Here is a 19,366-nt window from a genome sequence, read left to right on the forward strand (position 1 = left end):
GGCAGTAAAGCTTCCAAATACCAGTGCTGGAGACCACAGGAGACGAGAGTACTCTTGGGCTCAGGTCTTGCTTGAGAGCTTCCCATAAGCAGCTTGGCTGGCCACTGTGACAACTGGATGGCCTGATCCCGCAGGATCATCTTATGGTCTCACGTTCTAACCTGATGCTGCCAACCTACAACTCCCATAAACGCTTAGCTATTGAGACATGCTTGCTGAGGCTGATAGGAGTCATAGTTCTGCCACATCTGAAGGGCCAAAGGTTTCCCACACCTTTAATAATAATAATAATAATAATAAATTTTATTTATATCCCGCCCTCCCCAGCCGAAGCCGGGCTCAGGGCGGCTAACAACAATCAAATAATCAAATAATCACACAATCTAAAAATATTTCATTATAAAAATTAATTAAATCAAATTGATGGCAACCAATTAAGCAAAGTTCTGTGCAGGTTGCCAGAGGAGGGAGTCAGGCTGCGCCCTGATCAAAGGCCTGGCGGAACAACTCTGTCTTGCAGGCCCTGCGGAAAGATGTCAAGTCCCGCAGGGCCCTAGTCTCTTGTGACAGAGCATTCCACCAGATTGGAGCCGCAGCCGAGAAGGCCCTGGCTCTAGTTGAGGCCAGCCTAACCTCTCTGAGGCCTGGGACCTTGAGGATGTTATTATTTGCAGACCGTAGGTTTCTCTGTGGGGCATACCAGGAGAGGCGGTCCCGTAGGTACGAGGGTCCTAGGCCGTATAGGGCTTTAAAGGTTAAAACCAGCACCTTAAACCTGATCCTGTACTCCACCGGGAGCCAGTGCAGCTGGTATAGTACCGGATGAATGTGATCTCGCAGCGAAGACCCCATAAGGAGTCTCGCCGCGGCATTCTGCACCCGCTGGAGTTTCTGGGTCAGTCTCAAGGGCAGCCCCACGTAGAGCGAGTTACAATAATCCAGTCTGGAGGTGACCGTCGCATGGATCACAGTGGCTAGGTCAGGGCGAGAGAGATAAGGGGCCAACTGCTTAGCTTGGCGGAGATGAAAAAATGCCGCCTTTGTTATAGCTGTAATCTGCGCCTCCATAGAAAGGGAGGTATCGAAGATTACACCCAAACTCTTAACGGACGGTTTATAAAAGTACGCATGGTGTGAAATTAGCACAGTGGTGGGGGAAATTATTCAGCTCTTCTGGGCAGCCTTCTGGGGGCTGCATGACAGTGGTAGGCAGGGCCAGAGGCAAAAGCAGGCAGAGCAATGAATGTAAATGTTACCTTTGTACCACAGACTAGTTTATACACACACCCCTGCCTCTATCCTCTATCCAAGCAAATGAAACTAATTATCTGCCCTCAAAAACACATTTCAGCCAGTGATGGTGGGCATGAGGCTGGTGAAAGTGGGCATGGCTTGCCGAAATATTCCCTTCCCTTAAGAGAGATAAAAGCACTACCAGGGCCTGGCAACCCTACCCAGAGAGCTCTCACAATTCTCCAGCTGAGAAACTGATTGCAAGATGCTTGGCTACGTGATGGGTCCAATGCAATAATGTCCTCAAGTTCTTATTTTGTCAAATAATTTCTCTTCCCAATTCCCCCTTTTCATCCATCTTTTCTGGTCTTTGCCTGCTTCTGCTGTTGCTCCTGCGTGCTCTAACATGTAGACCAGGGATGGGTAACCTGTGGCTCTGCAGATGCTGTTGGACTCCAATTCCCATCCAGCATGGCCAGTGGTCAGGGATGATGGGAGTTGTAGTCCAACAACATCCAGAAGTTCCCAATCTCTGATACAGACATTCCATAGATGCAGCTTTTCCTGCCTCTGTGGAACACCAGCAGCTTTACTAAGGCCTGACCAGAATTATGAAAACTTCCTCTCTTTGTTTTCCTTTCCTGTGTCTCCCTTACCTGTCACTCTACCTCCATTTCCTCCTACATGCTGTCCTTTTCTTTGTCCACAGATTTTGCTTTTGTCAAGGCCAGCCCGACTAATAGGCGGCAGTACAGTCTGGTCCATTGGGCTGAATGGGGCACTACCGCACCAACTTCAGTTTACCCTCAGTCAACCTCCATCTCCCTACCTTTTTTTCAATTATAATTGGTCCAAAGGATGTAACTGGCTTTCAGCTTCCTCCTCCTTAGCTTCAGTGTTTCCTGTGCAGAACTCAGCAAGGAGGAGTTTAGGGACAAAATTAGAATTAATTGACTTTGCCTATCATTGACCGTGGTTGTGCCTGTCATTGGGTCTGGCTCCACCTACTGTTGGCCTCCTGCCTTACACGCCAGCAGTCCCAGTGGAGACCAGTCACCACTGTTAGGCAAAGGTGGCTGCCTCAATGGGTGAGGAATGGAGGTGAGGTGTTGAAGGACAGAGTTGTGCATGTCGCATAGTCTGCCCTATACGTCTCAGGCCTCATGTGTGGCGGGGGGCACTGTCCTGCCACCAATGTTCATTCAGCTGACAATCCAGTTGAATTTTGCACATGGAATGGGAGGTGGGGTGCCATCCTTGCCTCAGGCGGCCAAATGTCTTGGGCCAATCCTGCTGGTGAGTGGTTGACACACAATTACTATATTTCTAAAGCTAGCCCAGCTAATCAACGTTTTGTTCTTTTGGCCTTACTCATTCTTTTGATCAAAGCACTTATCAGAGAACTACTCAAGTCCAGAGCAGCAAATGAGCCATCCCGAATGTTCAATCTGATCTATTTTTTCTTTCTTGGTGCAGAGTTGGGAGACATTTCTGAAGACGAAGTTTCAGTGAAAGGGAAATTTGGCCAGGTGCTTCAACGACCGTTCCTTCCATCTTCAACCCAAATGTGGCAGGCTGCAAGTCTTAACGAAACGCCGTAGCTATTGAAACAGCCACTCCAAGAGGAGATGAGTAGGCATTAGCTAATCCCTGCAGACCGAGTACCAGATAACGGCATCCTTTTTGCAGTGCTTTGCCCACATTCTAGAAGAAAAGAACAGAGAACACTACTGAAGAGCAGGACATACTCAAGAAAGTGACAACATATACCCCAAGTTTCCTCAAGGTGGCATACATGGGTCTCCCAACCTCTCCATTTTAATCTCACAACAACCCTGTAAGGTAGGTTAGGCTGAGGGATTGTGACTGGCCCAAGGTCACCCAGTGAGTTGAAATTTGAACCCCTATCTTCCAGGTCCTGGTCCAACACTAACCATTACACCACACAGATTTTTTTACATTTATTTTCAGCTTCAAAAAATATTACTTGAGTGAGGCTCTGTTCTCACAATGCTTTCTGGTCACAAGGTATAGGAAAGCCAGTGCAGTGTACAGTGGTACCTCGGGTTACATACACTTCAGGTTACATGTGCTTCAGGTTACAGACTCCGCTAACCCAGAAATAGTACCTCGTGTTAAGAACTTTGCTTCAGGATGAGAACAGAAATTGTGCTCCGGCGGCGCGGCAGCAGCAGGAGGCCCCATTAGCTAAAGTGGTGCTTCAGGTTAAGAACAGTTTCAGGTTAAGAACGGACCTCCGGAATGAATTAAGTACTTAACCTGAGGTACCACTGTACTAGAAAGAGTTGTGTACTCAGATCTGGGAGACAAGGGTTTGAATCCCTACTTAGCCATGAAGCTCACTGTGGAGCTGGTCACCATCTCTCAGCCTACACTACCACACAGAGTTACTGGTTAATGGTATGGGGTGCAGCCCCTTAGTTCCTTGGGGCAGGGAACAGGATACATTTGTAACAAAGGCCAGCTCACACGTGAGACCAGGTGAGGCGATCATCTCAGGTGTAGGGATCCACAGGAGCAGCAGGTTCTGATATAGATTTTTATCCCCCTCCCCCTGGTTTCTGATGCAGATCTCCACTTACCTATTCTACTCTGCTGGGGAGCAGGGCACTATTTTGTGGTTTGCCTCAGGTGCCAAAATGCCTTGGGCTGGTCCTGGATACCATGTTGATTTCATCTGAATGTGACTTTTGAAAGCGGTCAGAGACAGCATTTATCACATTCATGCAAGGCTTTGTTTTCCATGCAATTCCTCTATATGGTATCACTTTCATTGGCCAACCTACGTACATATATATGCACACATACGGACATTCCTTTCCTGCCTTATACCTCAAAGGGTTCTCAAGACAGCTTACAAATAATGTAAACCCAAACAGAAAATATACAATGCAATCCCCCACCTACCCCCAATTCCTTCTCACCAAAACCACTTCCTTTACACTGCCTGCACCCCTTTAGGAAGGCACATCAAGCGCCTCAGAACGCCATTAAAATCTGAGAAGAGGAAGAACTGTGAGGGGAGAGAGAGACCATGTTTGCCATCAGGGAATGACTGTTTCCACCTGCCTTGCACCACCCTTCAGCAGGAGTGCTAGATTGGCTCTACTGGTGCATTTGCACTATGCCATCATCCCTACCTTCCTCCCCTTCTCCTGACAACTCATGGGGTCAGGTGAGTACCACCACTCTACCATGGCATCTGTTACTGCCTACGGAAGCTGCTTCCAAAATAAATCAGTGGGGAATTTCTGGTCTTTGGTTTGTTTGGTTTTGCTAGGAGCTAATGTCATCAGCTTTGCAATATTCAATATTTTTGAATATTGGTGACCTTTGTGTTCACTTAAATTTTGTCGGGTTTTTTTTTTTGTAATTTTTTGTAATTGTGTTCTACTTTTTATTAGGTATCGTTGTTGCACTGCTCTCTTTAGACTTTCTTTTTATGTGAATCTATGACTATCACCTTTTTGAAAAAAACCTTTATTTAGATAGGTAAGGTTGTTGCCTTTATTTTATAACATAATAAGTAACAAGCCTTAAGGAATAGAGGGTTGAAAAGACATTAAAAAGAACAAAAGGCAGCTCCCCCAGATTCATGCTGAGACAAATGAAACAAAACCTCACTGGAAGCTGGAGGCTGCTATGCTGTTTTTGCAGCAAATACTTGGTGCTGAAGGAGTGTATGAGACTCCCTGGAATTCAAGCTATTTCCTTTAGACTGAGATTGCCTCAAGTACTAGATTACACAACACCAGCTATCTATCACCATGGGCTCGTTCATCAGTTCATACTCAGGAAAAACTTAGTTGTGGATTGTTGAGTGAGTCTGAATAAAGGCTTGGTCATATCAACACTATACATTCAAAACACTAGGATACCACATTAATTATCAAAAGCTAATGCTATTCTAGGCTGCATGAACAGAACTATAGGGTCCTCATCAAGGGGCGTAATAGTTCCGCTCCATTTCGCCTTGAGCATACCACTCCTGGGGTACTGTGTCCAGTCCTGGGCACCACAATTTAAGAAGGATATTGACAAGCTGGAATGTGTGCTACGAGGGCTACCAAGATTATCAAGGTCACCTTATGAGGAATTGGAGTCGGATATGTTTATCCTGGATAGGAGGAGACTGAGAGGAGATATAATAGCTATCTTCAAATATCTAAATGGCTGTCACATGCAAGATGGAGCAAGCTTGCTTTCTCTTTCTCTGGAGGATTGGACTCTAACCAATGGCTTCAAGTTATAAACAATGAGATGCCAACTAAACGTTGGGAAGAACTTTCTGATGGTAAGAGCTGTTTGGCAGTGGAATGGACTCCCTTGGAAGGTGGTGGATTTTCCTTCATTGGAGGTTTTTAAGAAGAGGTTCGATGGCCATCTGTCATGGATGTTTTAGCTGAGATTCCTGTATTGCAGGCAGTTGAAATAGTTGACCCTCAGGGTCCTTTCCAACTCTTCAATTCTATGAAGTGGCTAAATTTTGGCCCTTTGGTCCAAACTACAGTGGTACCTTGGGTTACATACGTTTCAAGTTACATACGCTTCAGGTTACAGACTCCGCTAACCCAGAAATAGTGCTTCAGGTTAAGAACTTTGCTTCAGGATGAGAACAGGAATTGTGCTCCGGCGGTGCGGCAGCAGCGGGAGGCCCCATTAGCTAAAGTGGTGCTTCAGGTTAAGAACAGTTTCAGGTTAAGTACGGACCTCCGGAACGAATTAAGTACTTAACCTGAGGTACCACTGTAATTCTAAAACTTGCTGCAGCTGCAAACTTAAGGCAGGGCAGTGATTGAACTTGTGACCCTCTAGTTGTTGGACTACAAATTCCATCATCCCTGACCACAGGCCATGTTGGCTGGGCTGATGGGAGTTGTAATCCAACATTATCTGGAAGGTTCAGAGTTCCTCATCTCTGTGATAGGGCCTACAAATAGTTGCACAATCACACCTCTTTAAAATGCACTGGTGCAGCCAACTCCCTATCAAATGCTTAGAATTGTATGAAGTCATTGGTGCAAGATCAGAATAAATTCCTGTTCAAGGAAGAGAAAGATGAAGCTGGAAAGCCACCAACAGAGGTGGTCACATAGAGGACATAATTGTCTCATCCTCTATCTAGCCTTGGCCAAATTACTTCACCTCTTTTGTTTCATTGGGCCTAGCAGAGATTGTGTCATAAAATGCTTGGACCTTGGCCAAAACAATGGAGCCCTGATTTCAGCAGGGTTCAAGGTACTTTCCAACACAAACATACAGCATGACCTTTGTGTTCATTTCCTATACATGATGAAGCAATATTTAAGAGGCGGGATGTGAAAGTCTCACCGAAACCTGTAGCAAATGACACAGACAACAAATCATGGCCATCAAACTCCCTGTGTACACACATTATACCTTTAAATCACATTTGAAGCACATTTGCCCCCTCAAAGAATTCTGGGCACTGCACTTTGTTAAGGGTTACTGGAATTGTAACTCTTTGAGGGGTAAACTACAATGCCCATAATTCTTTGAGGAAAAGAATGTGTTTCAAATGTGCTTTAAAGGTGACATGACTGCTGCATGTTGAATCTCATATACAAGACTATCAGCACCAACACGTGAGCTAATCATCCTTTCAGTTGACCCATACAATATATGAAATTTCCACAGACAACCTGATGCTTACTATTTTGTCCAGGGATAGGGAACCTATGGCCATTGTCCCTGACTGAATGACCTTGGACCAGTCACTTGGGACAGAGTAACCTACTTCACAGGGTTGTTGTAAGGATAAAAGGGGAAAGGGTCATTTATATCCCAATGAGTTCAAGGTGACATACATGGCTCTCCCCACCTCTCCATTCTCTCCTCACAACTACCCTGTGAGGTAAATTAGGCTGGGAGACAGTGACTGGCCAAAGGTCACCCAGTGAGCTTCCTGGCTGAGTGGGGATTTGAACCCTGGTTTCCCAGGTCCTAGTCCAACATTCTAACCACTACACCACACTGGCCACCTTGACCTCCTTGCAGAAAAGGGTTGGTATGAGGGAAAGACTGGTAATTCCAATGGCAGAGCATGTAGAAGTTCGCAGGTTCAATCCCCAGGTAGTGCTGAAACCCTGGAGAGCCCCTGATAGTCATTGTAGACTGAGCAAGATAGACCAATGGTTTGATTCAGTATAAGGCAGCTTCCTATGTTCTTAAAATGACAGGTATACGTATAATGAATTAATAAACAAACAAACAAACAAACAAACAAACAAACAAACAGCAAGAGTAGTATTTTCAGTGGTAAAACTCTTGCAGTAAACCAGCAGCAAAGTGTTAATGCTGATGCAGTCGGACACAGAACGGAAGGGAGGTCTATTATTTTATCTCTTTGTCTCTGTTGCAGAGGGTGGGAAACGAACCTCACACTTCTTGCTAATTGGAACATTGTCAAAGTAAGGATGCCAAGCCAAGAAATGTCGCACAAAGAGATGCAAAGCATCTGTCACGTGGATAAGCTTAGAGTATTTTACAGACTGAAATGGCAGGTCTCTCTTTTGATCTACAGGAATGCTGGCTTCAGCTCAGATAGGACTGGTTTCTTCTTAAAAGGGAAAGGGAAAAAGGGGGGAGGTGAAATCCAACAGGCTCCTTCACTGGATTTAACTTGTTATTTGTTTTTTCAAAGACAATTCTGTTTGTGCTGCAAGAGCAGCCTTCTGCCACATTATCCAAAGAAGATCGCATGAACGTAAAGTTGTTATTACGTACTTCTAAGTGGAGCCTGCAACAAAATGCTGCACTCTTTTTTTCAGGATTCCAACCACTCAATTTCCCCTTGTCCCCTCCCAACAGACAACAGTCAACCAACCAGCATTCTGTAGCCACTGAGCAGCACTCTCAGTCCTCACTAGGTTCTGTGCAGGGAGGAGTGTCCTTCACCTTTTATCTAAGGATATATAGAGACTTAATTCTCAAACCTGGTTATGAACTTCCTCAAACCTGCTAAGAGGGTAAGAGGCCTCTTCTGGATCAGGCCAGTGGCCCATGTCCACCTAGTGCAGCATCCTGCTCTTACAACCAGATGCCCATGGGAAGCCCAAAAGCAGCACCTGGGCACAACACTATCCATCTTCTGCTGTTTCCCTGCTGCCAGAATTCAGAAGTATGCTGCCTCCACCAGTGGAGTTAACAGCACAGCCATCAGAGTTAGTAGCCAGTCACTGATACCCCCTCTTGTTTAATGTGTGCTGTTTTGCCTACAGAAACAACAGCATTCACACCCGGGGCACTGTAATCAGAGGGATGTATTATGCCTCACCTATCTGTCTACATAAAGTTCCGGGGGGGGGGGGATCAGAGCCCTTTTCCCAAGTAGTTTGCAATCTAAATAGGCAACAGGGGAGATAAAATGGGGTTTGGAGAAAGAAGCAAATGTAATAGTAATAGTTATAGTTATAGTAATTTATTATTTGTACCCCACCCATCTGGCTGAGTTTCCCCAGCCACTCTGGGCAGCTTCCAACAAAGATTAAAAATACATTAAAATGTCACACATTAAAAACTCCCCTGAACAGGGCTGCCTTCAAATGTCTTCTAAATGTCAGGTAGTTGTTGTTCCCTTTGACATCTGGTGGGAGGGCGTTCCACAGGGTAGGTGCCATTACCGAGAAGGCCCTTTGCCTGGTTCCCTGTAGCTTTGCTTCTTGCAGTGAGGGAACCTCCAGAAGGCCCTCGGCGCTGGACCTCAGTGTCCGGGCAGAACGATGGGGGTGGAGATGCTCTTTCAGGTATACTGGGCCGAGGCCGTTTAGGGCTTTTGTGTGAGCAAAAGCAGGTTTACGCACGTAATACTTTGATACAGGGAGATGGATTAAGAGGTTTTTAAGCCTTGTAGAAAGACTTGGATTTTGAGGAGGGTGTTGAAGGGGTGGGGCAGACAGACAGACAACAGAGAGAGGGGAGGGAGGGGGAGAGAGAGAGAGAGAGAGAGAGAGAGAGAGAGAGAGAGAGAGATGGCACCATGTACATGGTCAGGGATCAAGGAGAAAATTTCACCCATACTGGGTAGTATAGGAGAATGTGCATCAGGAGACTCACTTGAAGGTAGAATGCTGAAGGTATGATCATAAGAAGCAAACCAGGACTGGTATGCTCTAGGGCAGTTAAGATCATCAGCACTGTCCTAAAAAAAGTAATCCATGCTCTGGTAACCTCCAGGCTAGATTACAGCAATGCACTCAATGTGGCTTTGAAGATGGTTTGGAGGCAGCAGCTGGTGCAAAATGCTTCAGTTGTTTGGAATCATGCAATGCCGCTTCTGAAGAGTATGCAGCGGCAACCCACATGCTACACAGCCCAAATCAAAGTTTTAATGCTTCTCTGAATGAGTTAGGTCCCAGTTATCTAAAGAAGCATCTCCCTTGGCATTGTCCTGCCTGGGCATTTAAGATTTGTCAGGAAGGTCCTTCTTGTCACTCTATCACTAAGCAAAACCTTAGGTGCTTTAGCTTGAGACAGGGCCTTCTGAGTGATGGCACCATGTTCTTCCCTCGAGGCATGATTGGCACCAACATGGTTCAACTATTGGCACCAGCTTAACAAATGCGAAGGGTGTTGAGATATTGAACCACCTGGTACAGATACAAAATGAGCTTATATATGCCCATGCAACCACTTTGAGGAACTAGCGCTTTTACAAGTACTATACCACAAAATATTTGTCCTGCACTGGTAGGGAACTGAATTTTCAGCAGCACTTACATTTTTTAACTCCTTGCCGATTGATATTAGGCAGGTGCTTTCATTGTATTGTTTTTAGTGCCTGCTAAATTATTTGTGGCTTAGGCAAGCCCACCCACATATGTAAGGTTGTAATGCATTTTAACAGGCTGTTTTAAAAAGGTATATTTCAAACCACTGATTTTATGTATACTTCAATTGTTTAGGCCAGCTTGTCTTTAACTTCTGCTTTTACTGAGAATTATAATGTAATTATCTAATCATGCCCTTCCTCCAAAAGGAAGTAAACCAAGGCGGAGACCCGTAAAAATCACAGGCGGGAGAAGCCTGTGAACATGGATTCGGCAGGCACCTTTTGCACCTCCCCTACTCACAGGGAAACCCGGTTTCGGGGATCCGGAGCGACGTGGGGTGAGTGGCGTGGTGCTTCGAATTGTCTGCTTCTTCCACGGAGCGAAGCCGCATAGCTGTTGCCGGAGAGCACTGACCTTTTCCTGTGGACAATTTGACTCTAAAGTAATTACCCGTGAGTAGAGCTGAAGTGGGGGAATTGGATTTTTAAACGTTTAATTTGGCATCGAAACGGGGAGGTTCAATACAGGAAGTCCGCCTCCCCTTTTGTAAATAAACTAAAGCAATGAGCCTGCAAGCTGAAGTCTTGGAAAGCCTTTTGTAAAAAGACTAAATCTCCATCGGCAAAGAACTAAACCCCCCCTTTGGAGACAGGAGAAGAGGCGGGGAAGTGGTGGACTGAATATGCCTGTAGGAGAGAGTCAAGAGAGTTAAAATACCGCCGCTCAGACCCTGGAAACGGGCTGCTAGCAGGATCGATGTCTTTTGGAATGTTCATTGACAGCGTTTAGAACGTTCATTGACAGGTAGCTAAACAAGAGAATACATTGTTTCTACTGTCTCCGGCTGTTTTTTAAAAGTAACTGAAAACTGAAACTAACTTTGGATTATTGGAACATTGTATAAAAGAGGACAGTACTGACTAATACAAATAGAAACTGTTTTCCCCTAGTGGAAGCTTTTGAAATTGGTTGCTCTACAGGAGCTGGGCTAGGGGAATTTCCAGCTGCAAGATAAAGAATTGTGAGACTCTGGGATTGACCTTGAATCTCTTAAGTGTTATGGCAAATGGAAAGGAAAAAACACATGGAATGTCGACAGAAGAGGCCTTAGCGGTCGTATTAGTGAAAATAAACGATTCGCTGGAACAGCTTCACAAGAAAACAGACGTGATAAATGTGAAAGTGGATGCTGCAAATATTAAAATAGACTTAATGGCAGAAAGTTTAAATAATCTGGGACAAAAGGTGAATACCAATACAGAAACCATCCAGAAATTGATACAGGATCTACTTTGACACGGCAAACTGCGGATGAAGTCAAGGAGAAAACCCTTGCTGCTGAATGTAAAGCAACACAACTGGAGAGAGAGAGAGTCCCATTCATACAAGGACAACTTGATGAACATAAGCTGACATTGGTTATGATTGAACTTAAAGAGAAACAGATGAATTTGAGGATCAGAGCCCTACCTGAGGAAAAGGAAAGCTTGACAGAGTTTCAGGAGGAGACAGGACTAACATCGGTTGAGAAAGAGAGGTATTTGGGGGTTAGTATGACCGCCAGAAATGTGAATTTATTCAAGGATAACTGTGAAGGACGTTGGATTGAAGAGAAGGGGGATTTGGAAATATGGACAAATCTGAAGTTGTTATTGTTGGGCCGAGTTGCTGTGGTGGGGATGAGGGTTGCTGTGTTGTCGGGGATGTTGCTTTTGTTTCAAACATTGCAAGCTTTGGATGGGATGGATTGTTTCAGGAGGTGGCAGAGGGACGTCTCTAGATTTGTTTGGCAGGGCAGGAAGCCTCGAGTAAAATTTAAGATATTGACGGATGCCAAAGAAGGAGGTGGACTTGCCCTGCCAGACCCCTAAACTTTGTTGTCAACCATCTGCTTTTTGCTGGCTGAGAGAATGGTTGCTTCTTGAAAGCACTGAAGTGTTGGATAATGGCAGATGAAGTTGATGGACTATATGGAATTGGCGGAAATGACTGGCAAGATCCGAGACCAGGGAGAAGAGTCAGGGGAAGAAGACTGGAAAAAGTTTAAAGACTATTTATAGAAATATTGTAAAATTATTGAATGTTAGAAGAATGTTGGAATGAAGTTATATGGCTTTAGTAGAAATGTTATAAGGAATTAAGTATAAATAGATTAACAGAAAATTAAAGGAAAAAATAAGGCAAGAATGTGTTAAGATAATTATAGGACAGAAAACAGAGGAAGATGGAAAGGAATTGCTGAAACAATTAATAGAAGTGGAATACAAAAAGGGAGGTGAGAGGAGGTCGTTGGAAATAAGCGAATGAAAGATAAGATATTGAAAATGTTTGAGGTGTTTTTAAATTGTTTTTGTTTGTTTTTGTTTTGTTTTGTATGCAGTGTTTTTGTATTGTATTTGTATTGTTCTTTTTTCTTTTTTGTTTGTTTGTAGTGTTGTGTTGAAACTGTTCGAAAAGTAATAAATATCATTAAAAAACAAACAAACAAAAGGAAGTAAACCAATTAGAGGTTTTGAGAAGAGGCATACATATTTTATAATTAAATAAATAAATATTACTATTCAGGCTTGAGATAGTTTTATTGACTAGTTTTGTATTGTTTTTATCTGATTGTGACCCTACTTGAGTTTGGTTTTTAGTGAAGGAAGTGATACAACATCTTCTAAATAACTAAAACAAAATGGAGTTTAAAACAATAAACTTTTAGTGTACAAATTTAAACAACTGATTGCATTCAGCATAGCACAGTTACAAGGAAAATGAACATTCTTGTCTGCCACCTTGTCACCTGATACACACATGCATATATAGGATCCACCCTATTCTTTTTATTGTAATTTGTTTTAACAGATTTTAATATTGTGTTTTTATATTGTTGTGACCCACACGGGGACCATTTGATGAAGGGCAAGTAAAGAATCAAATTACTACTATTAATTTGATTATCATAAGAATTTTGGTTTAGGCATTTATTAGCCCGCGGACTGTTTCACCAGAGTGGTGCATGCTCTAGTTATCTCCCGCTTGCACTACTGCAGTGCGCTCTACGTTGGGCTACCTTTGAAGGTGACCCGGAAACTACAACTAATCTAGAATGCGGCAGCTAGACTGGTGACTGGGGGCGGCCGCCGAGACCACATAACACCAGTCTTGAAAGACCTACATTGGCTCCCAGTACGTTTCTGAGCACAATTCAAAGTGCTGGTGTTGACCTTTAAAGCCCTAAACGGCCTCGGCCCAGTATACCTGAAGGAGCGTCTCCACCCCCATCGTTCTGCCCAGACGCTGAGGTCCAGCGCCGAGGGCCTTCTGGCGGTTCCCTCATTGCGAGAAGCAAAGCTACAGGGAACCAGGCAGAAGGCCTTCTCGGTAGTGGCGCCCGCCCTGTGGAACACCCTCCCATCAGATGTCAAAGCGATAAACAACTACCTGACATTCAGAAGACATCTGAAGGCAGCCCTGTTCAGGGAAGTTTTTAATGTGTGATATTTTAGTGTATTTTTGGTTTCTCTGGAAGCCGCCCAGAGTGGCTGGGGAAACCCAGCCAGATGGGCGGGGTACAAATAATAAATTATTATTATTATTATTATTATCATTATTATTATTATTATTATTAGACCCTTTTCTTCTTTAAAGAGATTTCCCGCCCCACGACTGTTTTAAACAGTGTTGCTGTCAACTATCTAAGACCAGCTGCTGCATTAATTATAACAAAATTAACCGTTATTAATTATGAGGACAAGAATTCAGTTTTATTAATCAGGCATCTGTAAGTAAGCAGCTAAGCTTTTAATGATCAAAACTTAAAATGAAATAAGCTAAATGATTTTTCATAAAAAATTAATAAATCCACATTTTTAGAGAACATTGAAAATGGCTCTTATGCAGGATGCCACTGTGTCAAACATCGTGCCAGATTTTCACTGGAGCACCAACAAAGAGAAATTATGGCTATCTTTCATTGATACACAATTGCTACACCATTGCATTTTTTATTATCTCTTTTGTACCTACAACCACCCAATTCAGATTTGTAACCAAGTCTCATCACAGTGACTTGCCAAAGGGAATTTTATATAGTTGCACTTGATTCAATAATTTCCACAGCATGTACTTTGCAGGTTTTCTTTTTCATCCTGAAAGGAAGTGTGCAAAATAGAGCAGTTATTTTATCTGCCAAGCCATTGAAAATCTACCATAGTGTTTTTGCCAGTTGAATAAGTTTCTGGTTTATTTCTTCATATGTTTTTATTTTTTGCCTCAGTTTTTATTGTTTGGTTTAATGTTGAATGGATATTTGTATTTTTGTATACAACTCGATGAAATCTATATATGGATGAAGATTTGCCTCTTTTAACCATTATGGGATTCTTAACTTAGTCCTCATCCAACTCCAATGTGGAGTGCTGGTTTTAACTTACAAAGCCCTAAGAGACGGGTAGGGAACCTGTGGCTCTGCTGATATGGTTGGGTTACAACTGCTTTCATCCCTGACCACTGCCCACACTGGGGCTGATGAGAGTTGGAATCCAATCACAACTGGAGAGCAACGAAGTACCTTAAGAACCCCCTCTCGCTCATGACCTTGCTCTTAAATGAGCATCAGAGACCCTCCTACATCCATGGAAGTATAACAGAAAAGACGGTATTTTCCACTGAGGTACATAGTTAATGAAACACCCTCCTCTGACCACCCTCATTATTGTCTTTTTGACTTCGGGTCAAAATATTTTTTTCTTTGCACAGGCTGGCTGTTGTGCTGGAACCTTAACATGACAAGGGAAGAAATTTCACTTCACTTTATGATAGCGAACGTAGAGAGTGACTGTTATTTTGCATGACTTAATCTGGGTTTGGGAAATCTTTTAGCCACAAACAAACACCTGGCCTCTCTGTGTGTTCATTTTAACATAAAAAGTCTCTTCATAGTCCATTCTTTTATTTCCTTTTATAAAACCATATAAAACCAGTGTTTCACAGCTGCTACAAGATTATCTTTCCCAATTAGAGCAATAGACAGCAAAACTGACCCAGATCCTTTTTTGTCTCTGGAAAGCCCCACTCTGACCATATGGTTTCTTGAATGATTCTTCCCCAAATCCATAGCTGTCAACCTTCCCTTTTTTTGTGGGAAATTCCCTTATTCCAGCGCCATTTCCGGCTGCTATCCCGGATTGTTAGATATCCTGTAGACTGTCCCAGGGACAGGTGAGGCTGCTGATCCCTTATTTTCAAATCTGAAAGTTGACAGATATGCCCAAATCCCTGAACTGAGCAAACCAGACGACCTCCAAGATCCCGTCCAACTTCAACATCCTACAGTCCTTCAAAAGCAGGTGGCTTCAAACTTGCAATGAACATGCACCCAAGGTTGTCAACAACTGGGTCTGTTGCTATGAAAGTAAGAAAGGGCGGTCTTGGATCATTGTACAGAAGACCTTACGAATGCTGAGAGAACTGAACTGAGCACCATCCTAGACCCTCTACATGTTCTCTAGGAGTCATCTGAATAGAAAGGTTAAGCATATACCCTTGCGCACAAGGCCAGCCCAAGACATTTGGGCACCTGAGGAAAACGATACGATAATCTTTATTGTCATTGTCCCATACAGAACAACGAAATTGAAAAAATCTACATCAGACATTCAAAAACCCACAAGCCTGCTATCCCAGCCTGGTTAGCCCCTAAAAACAAGGGCTTTCACACCCAAGCCCACCCGGGAAGAAGGGGTGAGTGAAGATCTGCATCAGGAACAAAGGAGGAATAGAGATCTACATCAGGATCTGCTGCCCCTGTGGATCCTGCCACCTGAGGCCAGGGGTACCAACTTGAATAAAATATTGGGGGAGCCCAGGTAAGTCCGGCCCCATATAATTGATCGTATGACATGGCACATGCACACCATGTGAATGGCAATGTCCATCAACTTAGGGGGCCCTGGCACCCTCAAATATTTTTTTTGGGGGGGTAAGGGACCTCCACCCCTAGGAGTTGGCTCCTGTGCCTGAGGCGGTTGCCTCACTTAGCCAGCCTCCTGGATGGGTCGGCTCTGCTTGCACACCACTCAGACCAAATACAGAGGTACCTCGGGTTAAGAACTTAATTTGTTCCGGAGGTCCGTTCTTAACCTGAAACTGTTCTTAACCTGAGGTACCACTTTAGCTAATGGGGCCTCCTGCTGCCGCCGCACCGCCTCCTCACGATTTCTGTTCTCATCCTGAAGCAAAGTTCTTAACCCGAGGTACTATTTCTGGGTTAGCGGAGCCTGTAACCTGAAGCGTCTGTAACCTGAGGTACCACTGTATCCCACATTCCCGCAACATAACTCGAGGTGCCTATGTCGCGGTTGGGTGAGATCCAGTTTTTTACCACTCTGACAACAAGGTGCTAGTGAAGTGTGGTGGAGCCAGTTCAACAATCTGATGCGTCCAGAAGTCCCCCAGCTCTTTTTAAATACAGTGGTACCTCGGGTTACATACGCTTCAGGTTACAGACTCCGCTAACCCAGAAATAGTACCTCGAGTTAAGAACTTTGCTTCAGGATGAGAACAGAAATCGTGCGACGGCGGCGCGGCGGCAGCAGGAGGCCCCATTAGCTAAAGTGGTGCTTCAGGTTAAGAGCAGTTTCAGGTTAGGAACAGACCTCCGGAACGAATTAAGTACATAACCCGAAGTACCACTGTATTTGTTTTATTATATATGACTGAAGTCTTCCCTCATCCTATCCGATAGCCGGGGCGCTGAGGCTGGGCAAGACACTCGCCTAGCGACCCCCGAATAACGGACCTGCGCGCGATGATCCGCCGAGCGCGCAGGGCTTCGGGGCGCCCGAAGCGGCTGAGGCGCCCCTCGTCCCGCCGCCCTCGCCGCCTACCTTGCCGTATTTCTTGAGCTTCCTCCTGCGCTTCTTGCTCTTGCGCTCGGCTTTGGGCTGCTGCTCGTCCCCCGCGCCGCCGAGAGGCTCGTACTTGTCCGGGAGGACGGCGAAGGCGACTTTCTTGGAGGCGCAGCCGGACTCCCCCTCCTCAGCGGGGCCGCTTGGGGCTGTCTGCCTCCTCTCCTCCTCCTCCTCCTCTTCTTCCTCGTCCTTTTCCAGGATAGAGATTTCGTCCTCCGCAGGCCCCCGCCGGGGGTAGTTGGCTCTCCGGGTCCCCCCGACGGTCATGGCGCCCGCAGGTGGCGAAGAGCCTGAGGCACCTTTGCTCCCTTCCCTCAGCCGAGCGCTCAGCAGGAGATCCGCGCGCGGGGCCGGCGGGAGAGAAGTAACAGGTGGCGCTCAAGGGACACTTTCGCATAGGCGGCGCCAGCGCCAAGGCCGCAGCCTGCCCTCCCTGTGTCCCCACAAAAGGGCAGCGGGCGGGGAGAGTCCGCTTCCCGAGGCTTGGCAGCTGATCCAAGAAGTCCAACATCCTGTGCCAAACGGCGCTGTTGACAACACACACACACCCCCATTTCCAGGGCTTCCTGTTGCACCAGGCACTTCACATACCGACGCACAATAGCCGTGATCGGTAGGCTCAGGCAGGGAAAACAATGGCGTTGTGTGCGACTGAACTCTTAAAACAAAAGGAAAAAGTGCTGCCTCAGGAGAAGGGCAATTTCCTCCCCGGGGTATTTGATCCATTGGCTTCTTCGGAAATTTATAAAGCTGATGGGACAGTTGATTTGGAAAAGTTTTCCCTGTCATCTTCTGCTTCCAGACCCAATAAAGTGTGAGGCCTTGAGATGAAAAAGATGTTGAAATATACATTTTTTTAAAAAACCATAAGCATTTTTTCTTGGTATTATAGGTCAGGACATTAATAGGCAAGATGTTAAATTGTTTTTATATGCAACAACTGCAGCAAGGGTATTGTTAGCCCAGAAATGGAAACAAGAAGAAATTCCGACGAAAGAAGAACGGCAGACAAAATTAATGGACTATGCAGAATTGGACAAAATGACAGGAAGGATTCAAAACCTGCGGGACCAGAGATTTACAGAAGATTGGAAGAAGTATATGAATTACTTGAAGAGCAACTGTAATCAACAAATTACGCTAGTAGGACTACAATAAGTTTTGTAAGGAGAAATATACGAAGTGTTGCAAAGTAGAAAAAGATAGAGCTATTGGTTATGAGTTTGAAATGTAATAGGGAAGATAAGAAATGCATACTAAGAGATTAGATTGGAAAATTTTCAGACAGGATTGCTGGAAGTCAAAAAAATTGAATAAGATGTAAAAGTAAGTTTAATTACTGTTGAAAATGATATGTTAAAACACACACACACACACACACACACACACACACACACACACATATAAAAGTTTTTTAACATATCATTTTCAACAGTAATTATATATATATAGTTGTTGTTTAGTCATTTAGTCGTGTCCGACTCTTCGTGACCCCATGGACCAGAGCACACCAGGCACTCCTGTCTTCCACTGCCTCCCGCAGTTTAGTCAAACTCATGCTGGTAGCTTCGAGAACACCATCCAACCATCTCGTCCTCTGTCATCCCCTTCTCCTTGTGCCCTCAATCTTTCCCAACATCAGGGTCTTTTCCAGGGAGTCTTCTCATGAGGTGGCCAAAGTATTGGAGCCTCAGCTTCAGGATCTGTCCTTCCAGTGAGCACTCAGGGCTGATTTCCTTAAGAATGGATAGGTTTGGTCTTCTTGCAGTCCATGTGACTCTCAAGAGTCTCCTCCAGCACCATAATTCAAAAGCATCAATTCTCCGGCGATCAGCCTTCTTTATGGTCCAGCTCTCACTTCCATACATCACTACTGGGAAAACCATAGCTTTTACTATACGGACCTTTGTTGGCAAGGTGGTGTCTCTACTTTTTAAGATGCTGTCTAGGTTTGTCATTGCTTTTCCAAGTGATGTGGCGGTGAGGTCCTGCTTTCAGGCTGCCCATAAGCATGTTCTTGGCCACTGTGAGATGCTGGACTAGATGGGCTATTGGCCTGATCCAGGAGACTCTTCTAATGCTCATATGATTCATAAGCCTTATGCAAGCATTCTTTGAAATCAAGTTGACATAATGCATGTGGTGGCCTGGCCCCCATGTCTCCATTGTTAGCCCTGACCTTGTCTCATTCACCAGGACAGCCAGAAGTAGGTTCTGAGCATATTCAGGTCCAGAAATTGATCAGAATTCTAAACTCTAAAGTGAGTCCAGGTTTGCAGGCATATTGCCTCTGCAAGAGAGGCGAGATCATTTTTTTTTTGTTTAATGATATAAACCCTCCAGTACTTAATCTTCGCTAAACACTTCACTACACATCCATAAACCAGTTACATGCAATGATCACTTCCTCCTCCTATTTTA

General features: G+C 44.7%; 1 protein-coding gene across 2 annotated transcripts; it reads right to left on the bottom strand.

Moving 5' to 3' along the window:
- Positions 1-1,117: 1,117 nt before the first annotated feature.
- Positions 1,118-17,745, bottom strand: LOC308474207 (required for drug-induced death protein 1). 2 transcript variants are annotated; one of them, XM_081000342.1, is made up of 2 exons: positions 16,922-17,447; positions 1,118-2,937 (listed from the first exon to the last, which is right to left on the bottom strand). In XM_081000342.1, exons 1-2 carry the CDS (start codon positions 17,210-17,212, stop codon positions 2,818-2,820), a joined length of 411 nt encoding a protein of 136 aa, XP_080856468.1. In that variant the 5' UTR covers positions 17,213-17,447; the 3' UTR covers positions 1,118-2,817. The 2 variants fall into 2 exon arrangements, with proteins under 2 accessions (XP_080856468.1, XP_080856469.1); XM_081000343.1 differs by lacking the exon at positions 1,118-2,937 and adding an exon at positions 13,746-14,182 and having other exon boundaries at positions 16,922-17,745.
- Between the last annotated feature and the right edge of the window lie 1,621 nt (positions 17,746-19,366).

Source organism: Podarcis pityusensis (assembly GCF_964106645.2).
Source record: "Podarcis pityusensis genome assembly, chromosome: 3".
NCBI lineage: Eukaryota > Metazoa > Chordata > Lepidosauria > Squamata > Lacertidae > Podarcis > Podarcis pityusensis.

What these genes read in the sequence shown, in the direction of transcription:
- LOC308474207 (XM_081000342.1), bottom strand. Translation starts at nt 17,212, where the DNA reads ATGACCGTCGGGGGGACCCGGAGAGCCAACTACCCCCGGCGGGGGCCT. An exon ending in AGCTCAAGAAATACGGCAAG is followed by an intron (nt 2,938 to 16,921) that starts GTAGGCGGCGAG and finishes CTTTTCTTCTAG; the next exon opens with AATGTGGGCAAAGCACTGCA.